Source organism: Montipora capricornis, chromosome 5 (genome assembly GCF_036669925.1).
Source record: "Montipora capricornis isolate CH-2021 chromosome 5, ASM3666992v2, whole genome shotgun sequence".
NCBI lineage: Eukaryota > Metazoa > Cnidaria > Anthozoa > Scleractinia > Acroporidae > Montipora > Montipora capricornis.
This window is the reverse complement of record NC_090887.1, coordinates 18,598,945-18,606,444: the sequence shown is the minus strand read 5'-3', so window position 1 is coordinate 18,606,444 and position 7,500 is coordinate 18,598,945. Positions and strand designations below refer to the sequence as shown.

General features: G+C 42.0%; 1 protein-coding gene across 4 annotated transcripts in view; it reads right to left on the bottom strand.

Annotated features, from left to right (window-relative positions):
• Positions 1-2,835: 2,835 nt before the first annotated feature.
• LOC138049767 (probable glycoprotein hormone G-protein coupled receptor) overlaps positions 2,836-7,500 on the bottom strand; it is a 28,941-nt gene continuing 24,276 nt past the window's right edge. For all 4 annotated transcript variants that reach the window (XM_068896179.1, XM_068896180.1, XM_068896178.1 and 1 more), the window contains 3 exons: positions 7,113-7,184; positions 6,104-6,172; positions 2,836-5,758 (listed from right to left, as the gene is read on the bottom strand). In XM_068896179.1, coding sequence (XP_068752280.1) covers positions 3,565-5,758; positions 6,104-6,172; positions 7,113-7,184 — 2,335 coding nt within the window. In that variant the 3' untranslated portion in view covers positions 2,836-3,564. The remainder of the gene's footprint in view (positions 5,759-6,103; positions 6,173-7,112; positions 7,185-7,500) is intronic.

Here is a 7,500-nt window from a genome sequence, read left to right as displayed (position 1 = left end):
CTTCACGGAACTACATTCTGTCCCTCAATAAACCTGGAACAACCAGTTATGGTCTTAGTTCTCTTTTTTCTTACGTATCAGCTAAGTTGCGGAATGCGCTACCTGATTTTATTCGTATTTATGAGTTTACTGATTTGAAAAGAGAATCCAGGGATGCATTTTGTACAGCGGCTTTTCTTTTTAATGAATATATCTTTAAATATTATGTATTTACTAGGTATCTGTATATGCTATGTATTTTAGCTGTAAATGTAATGTCTCGAAGATATTAGCTCCTGTGGTTATTCGGAAATTTTAGCAGGGCGCGTGCGCGCACTTTGTAATCTGCGACTCCAGTGCTTACCATATGACAGAGAAAATGACATTTGCCTTCAATATATAAGCCATCTAATTCTTACGCTATATTGACAAGGGCGGTTTGGAGCTGTGAGTAGGCGTGGGATTTGTCACATATGGTTTAGGGGCCGACATATCTCTCCCTCAATGCCGTACCGGGAGGCAAGGTCGGTAGCAGAAAGCAGTGAAGGGCCAACTGCGTCCAAAAGCGATCGCACGGGCCGAAATCCCGGGATGACTCGTTTGGTACGACGCTCCAGCGCCGGTGTCTGGAGGTACTGCGTTTTTCTCTCTTGTTCAAATATTCCCTCAGCGCATGCGCAAATGTTCTGGCTCATCGATACCTAGCCAACCAAAAAAAATTAACATGCTGGTTTTTTTTTAAACCAGCAATTGACATTTCAGTTGATTTTATGGGCATGAGCGAGGCAACTTAAGAAGCACAAGACTGGCCCTCATTGAATGGCTGAAGCGCGCGGCCAGAGGAAATGATTTCTAGCCAGATACTTAGGAGTAGGCCTGGTGTGTGCTATTAACTTAGATTTTGGATTTCTGAACAAGTTTTTATCATAGAAAATTGTTGTAATTCTCGCGTCAAAGAAACGGTATAATAATGTAAACAAGAGAATAACGATATTTATATTTGCAGATCACCTGTCCTGTTACTACGAAAGTCAAACTCTATATCTCTATGCAACAAGTGCATTCAAAATTTCCTCACATCACTGTATGACAGTCTGTTTTTTGATGATTTTCCTACTACTGTATATGAAAAATATTAAGTTTTCTCTCCGGTCTTCTTATGATCTTCGAGGAAATTACATTCTTTTTCTCAATAAAGCTAGAACAACCAGTTATGGTTTTAATTCCTTTTCTTCCTTAGAGCGAGTTTCAATTGAGTGTCGTAAAACCAAAACCAAAGTAATTACTTTGGCCAATCAAAAAGGGCGGAACCAATCCAGTAAGCCAATCAAAACTCGAAGTAATCACACGCAGCTGACACAAAGCGCGGGAAAATGTGCATGCGCAAGCCACGATTGGTTTCGGTTGCACTTCTTATTGGTTGAAAAAGTGGCGCGAGAACTTTGAACCAATCTCTGCGTGAAGTAATTCGCTAATTACTTTCGACACTCAATCGAAAACCGCTCTATCAGCTAAGTTGCACAATGTGCTATTACTATCTGATTTTATCCTTTCCACTGAGTTCTCGTCAGATTCTCGTCAGAGCGAATCCAATTTACATTATCAACTCCGTTGATAAACTACCGTACTTATTCATCTATAAGCCGAGCGATTTTTACACAAATCCACACTCAATTTGGGCAAATTTGAAGCCGTAGAAGGGGTCTCGGCTTATAGCCGAGTATTTTTGATAAAAAGAATTTTCTCAGCAAATTAAAACAGTAACAAATGAACGTGTATTCACTTACAAGCCGAGCGAAATTACTTGTAAAATGAAGAGAGGTTGTTGTTGGTTTAATATATACTTTTATTATTTGGTGGCTCGCAAAGGAGCCATTTGTGTTGTTGTGTGATCGGGATCATGCATTTTGTGTAGCCGCTTTTATTTTAAATTAATATATCTTTAAATATTATGTATTTAGTTACATTGCGTATGTATCTTTATATGCTATGTATATTAGCTGTAAATGTAATGTCTCGAAGATATTAGCTCTTGTAGTTACTTTAAAATTCGATAAGAAGGGAAGTTTATGCATGTATGTATGTATGTTAGTTACCCGGGTTTTAGCAGGGCGCGTGCTTTTGCTTTGTAATCCGCGACTCCATAGCTTACCATATGAGTGTACAATGACTTTTCCGAAGAATATTAAAGCGATCGAAATCTTACTTTAAATTGACAAGGGCGGCGGTCTGGAGCTGGTGTTGGAGTGGGATCTGTCTCATATGGTTTAGGGGCCGACATTTCTCTCCCTCACTGCCGTACCGGAAGGAAAACAAAGGGCCAACTGTGTCCAAAAGCCACCGCACGGGCCGAAATCCCGGAATGACTCGTTTGGTACGAAAAATATTTCAATCGATGCTGTATTTTGCTGTTAGGACTGGCTGGCCCGACACTATGAAAAAATCTGAGAAATGAAAATCGGAGGGCTTCCCTTGTCATGGAATGGCAGAATTACCCAGAATTCTTTTTGGGCATAAACGAGGCAACTTGAGAAGTACGAGGCTTATCAAATGGCTGAAGCGCGGAAGAAAAAGTGTGAAGAAAATTTCTTGCTAGATACTAAGGAATAGCCCTGGTGTTTGTTGTTAACATAGACTCTTGATTTTTTAACAATTTTTTATCATAAAAAATTCGCCGTAGCAAAAAACTGGCCTTTCGTGATTTCTTGTCAAAGGAACGGTATAATGTGGCGGAAGCCGGGATTCATCATCGGGATTTCAAACCTCTTATAGCTTTCGTGCCAGTCAGTCGGAACTATGGACACAGTATCATACCGTTTTGACTTAAGTTTAGTTAGAAGCAAATATTGAAAGAAGTATCGGTATTTTCCACGTTTTTATTAAGGCTTTCGCATTCGTTTTGTTGTTTTTGACGTAGCTCTCACAACTACGATAATCACTTCAAACTAACATTCTCTCCACAGTTCAAATATCTGACTTTATAAATTAACGAAATAAAACTACCCTATGATTGAACGGGGAAAATATTAGTGTAGTGCACCTCACTGTTAGTACTTCTTCCCGAAAGTCAAACAAAATGAAAGCCATTCCGTTTTAGCTACTCTTCTTTTTCTGTTATCCTGGAATGTGAAGACCTGTGGTACACGTATTCTACTTTTCCAAGATCCTTAGGCTACTTATGATCTGATTTTTCTTTTGCCTGCATTCTGTACATCTTCGTTTGTCATAGAAAAATCACTCCGTTGATGTCTTTATTGAAATGATTTCGCAACTTAACTTGGTACCAGAGGTCTTATTTCTTTGCGCGTGTGAGATTGTCAAGCCTCGGCGAGAAGCGAACCCGCGACAACAGAACAAGCAAATAGAAAAGGAAGCTCCTGACACCGAGGGTATTGTTCGGACCACGTCATGGAAGGCGGCGTCCCTGCAATGTTCGTATTTTGCTTATACAAAGAGCCTACGATCTTTGACATCATCATTATTCCGTCATTTCATTCTATTTGTAATACCCTCAGAAGAAAGCTGCCATAAAGTGAACCGTGCTGATCTAGACGATGTAGTTCAACAACATACTATTCTTCACTTTTATCTCACCTCCTTCCTTCCCGCTATTTGCGGGTCATCCCGAAACGACACGGATTGTTTCTTCGATTTTGTCTCTGCCACTTGTCCCTCCACCGCGTGAAGGCTGCCCACACTCTGAGCTCTCAAAAGCTGCGGTGTGCCGTCACGAGGCCAGTCAGGTGACTCTGCGCGGGCAATGTTTGCCCTCGTTGTGGGGTCAAAAAACACCTCATCGTTTCCTGGGCTCACTGGTGACGTGTCACAAAAGGCTTTGTTGTTGACCCCCTTCATAGCGATGTACTCATACACGTGACCAACGCAATTGCCGTTTTCCTGTGCGTTTAGTTTCGCGGATCCGTTTAGTGTGGGTGTAGAAGTGGCCGAAATCTGGGAGATCCTCTTGGTCCTAGTGTCGTCTTCACCTATCGTCGATCGTTTCGTACGGGTGCGGGAATAAATTAAGGAGGAGAGAGTGCCTTTGTAGCGTAATGCTCGAGTGTGACAGAAACCGAACCGACTAAGCAGTGAAAAGAATTCGCGCTTAAAGGCTTTGGTGAAGAATGCATAAAGGAACGGGTTGCAGAGACTGTTGAGTGGAAAGAAAAATACCAGAAGGAACTTTGATTCCTCCACCCCGATAAGTGGTGTTCCAAATGCTGCTAACAAACCAAAAACTGCGATAGGAGTCCAACATACAAAATCCGTGAAAACCAATAGAGCCATACGTTTAGCAACTTTTGCGTCATTCCGCTGAGGAGCCCCTTCAACGGGCCCTGGTCCCACAACGACCTGGAACATTTTCGCATACAAACCTGCGATGACCAGGAAGGTGCCGAAATTCAGCACCAAAACAATACTCACGTACGCTAACGCACTTTTGGAGTCCGAATTAAAGGGCAGACAAATAGCGACGGCTTTATAACTGTTGACCCCAAACAGCGGTAAAACAGCTAAAATAAAAGCAACCAGCCAGCCAAGAATCATTATTTTTACAGCTTTACGAAGAGAGAGTCGGTAGTTCACTTCCATGGCGTACACAATAGCGAAAAATCTCTCGATAGTGATGAGTGTTAGCGTGTACACTGAAAGCTCCGTTGAGAACACTGCGAGAAAGCCAGTGATTTGGCAACCAGCTCCATACTGCCAACTCTTTACTCGGTTATAATATTCCCCCGAAGTGTTTAACGAAGCACAGACAAGAACGAAGATATACAAGCCGAGGCAGAAGTCTGCAAAAGCAAGGTTACTCATTAAAAATCGATGAACATTTAGCCGGCGTTCGCTAAACATCATGACAATCACCACTACCAGGTTTGATATCAAAGCAACGCCTCCCACCAGTAGCGAAACGACGGTCAACCATTTCGCACCCATGATATCCTCACACGGCTGAAAAGCGTCTCTTGCTGGTGAACATTTGATTTCCTCAAGGGGCGGTTCTGTAACGATGGGAATACTACTATTTGATGAACCTTCGTGGGGAATCGTGGCCGGAACAGGCACCGTTCCGTTTACAAAGCCACCCTGGAAGAGGAGAGATCCTTCATTAACCTGAGTGGTCGAAGTACCTGGCAGAAAACCTCCCGCTGAAGTTCCCGAAAGAGACGGTGCAGTTCCCGGTATGAAACCACCGCCACCTCCGCTGTTAGACCCAGAAGTGGTTACGGCCGGTAAAGGAGATGTCCTTGACTTGGTTATATTTGAAGAGCTACCGTTGACTTTGGGAGCAACTGAGTTTGGCCCTTGCGGCAAGTCGCGGCGCCTTCGTCTCCTTCTATTCCAGCCCCAGGGGCTTTCAATCGTCGTCGCCGCAGGTGTTGTTGTTAAGTTCATTGATGCTACTGTACTTGAATTGCTGTAATGATCCGAATTGTCGGTAGCCATGGTAAGCATTGTCACTTTGACAGAAGCAACAGTAGAAGACTTGCTAAAAACACTCATAGGATTTTCTGTTTCACTTCTTGAGAAAAGAGTCGGCGCCGAGCTCGAAGATAAACTCCCTTTACTTTCCTCCCGCTTGGCATAGTCGCGCTGGTATGTTCCCAGATAAAAAGCACAGCAAAGGAATGAATTATACTCGCTGACATGTACCTCACGAATGCTCTTTAGCCCAGGCGGGATGGACCAAAAGTCATCAACATCTGTGAGGTTAAGAGTCTCGAGATTTTCAAGTCCTGTTGATGGCAACGACGTAATCCTTGTTTTTTGTAAGAATCTAAAGAAAAAGAACTCATTTGAGAACAAGTGAATCTAATTGAGCGCGCAGCTGCAAGCGGTAGGGAGGAGTGGTTACCATGCCAGTTCGAAAACTAGAAGAAGCTGAGGAAGCACATTGAGGAGGGTCATCTACATTTTGACCAATCATCACATTACATAAAGGTTGTTCATTAAAAAGAAAACAGTGTCAGGGAGGCAAGAGCAAAAGAAGAAAACATTTATTTACTCAAAGCAACTCACTTCTGGAAAAGGTTAAATAGCACATGAAAATCAGCGGTCCAAGTTAAACTTTTAAATAACCTTCCATTTTCATTCATTGTTTTTCATCCCATTGGCTACTTACAAGTGCTGTAGGTTGGAATCCGCGAACGCGTTGTCGTCGAGTTTTGACAGCCAGGAGTATTTCAAACTCCTAAAAAATGAATAAGAAAAAAAAACTGTTGTTTCGCACGAGTGAAAGGCTCGATGTATGACAGAGTTTAAAACGATGCTTTTCCATCAGATTTTGCAGAATACCCTGCCACTTTTGACCAACGGTATTTTCACTTGGAGGCGTTTTTTTATAGAGCAAGTTGGGGGAATACAACTGCTATTCATGGCATATCAGTAAGTGGCTGGGTTATGCAATTAGGCTTCCCTATCTCTCCAGCTTCTTTCTTAAATACTCCCTGAAGTTTTATTAACCCGGAAATTGTCATGACAGCTATCTAGCTAGTAAATTGGCTAAAAGTTATCTTGCAAAGAACAAAGTTTAGAAGTTGAACTCAAAACAATTGATATAAACTAATAAGAAGACAAGTAACTTGTCATTTAAACCCGCTGCATGTTACAAGAGTCTACCTTCATTTAATGGCACCCAATCTGCAAGATGGCGGTGGTCAACTGTGTTGCACAGAACATACAACATTATCGCAGACTTAACTGATTAGAGTGTAATGTGAAGTGCTACATTTCTACCCCATATGAACCATGTGAGCGTTAGCCCTAAGGATGGAAATGGGCCCACACAAGGATAGAGAAAAACTCTGACCAGGGTGGGAATTGAACCCACGACCTTCGGGCTAGATCAGGAAGAAGGTCGTGGGTTCAATTCCCACCCTGGTCAGAGTTTTTCTCTGTCCTTGTGTGGGCCCATTTCCATCAGTGGGGCTAACGCTCACATGGTTTATATGGGGTAGAAACTTAGCACGTCACATTACACTCTAATCAGTTACGTCTGTTCAAATATAAGTGCTACACGGCCAACGTTTGTAAAAACGTAACCTTTCCTCGTACTTATACAATATTATACTCGACCTGAAGATTGGCTGAGATGTAAGTTGATGCTAATTAGGCTTATTGGAATAACTTACACATTCAACAAATTCTTGTTTTGGTGAAACGCGTAGGCAGGGATCTCTGTGATGTGGGTGTAGTCTAATTTCCTGCAAATTTATACAAAACAAGTTTCATCACAAAGCACTCTCGGATCGGGCTGCATCTTGAGATTATTGCAGAGCGATAGAACACGCCCAACAATGCTGATAATACGCACATTTCGATTGGATAATAATGTAATTTACTACAAGACAAAAACAAATCACAACTTGGTATATTTCCTGTTAATTGCAACCTCTACAATAGATAAATATATATTCCTAAGTGGTGACCGACAAATAACTGTTTTGTCCTTATGCTAATAAATCCAACTAGCTTCATAGCATGGAGAAAAAACAAAGAATTTCTTGTTGATCAGTTAGT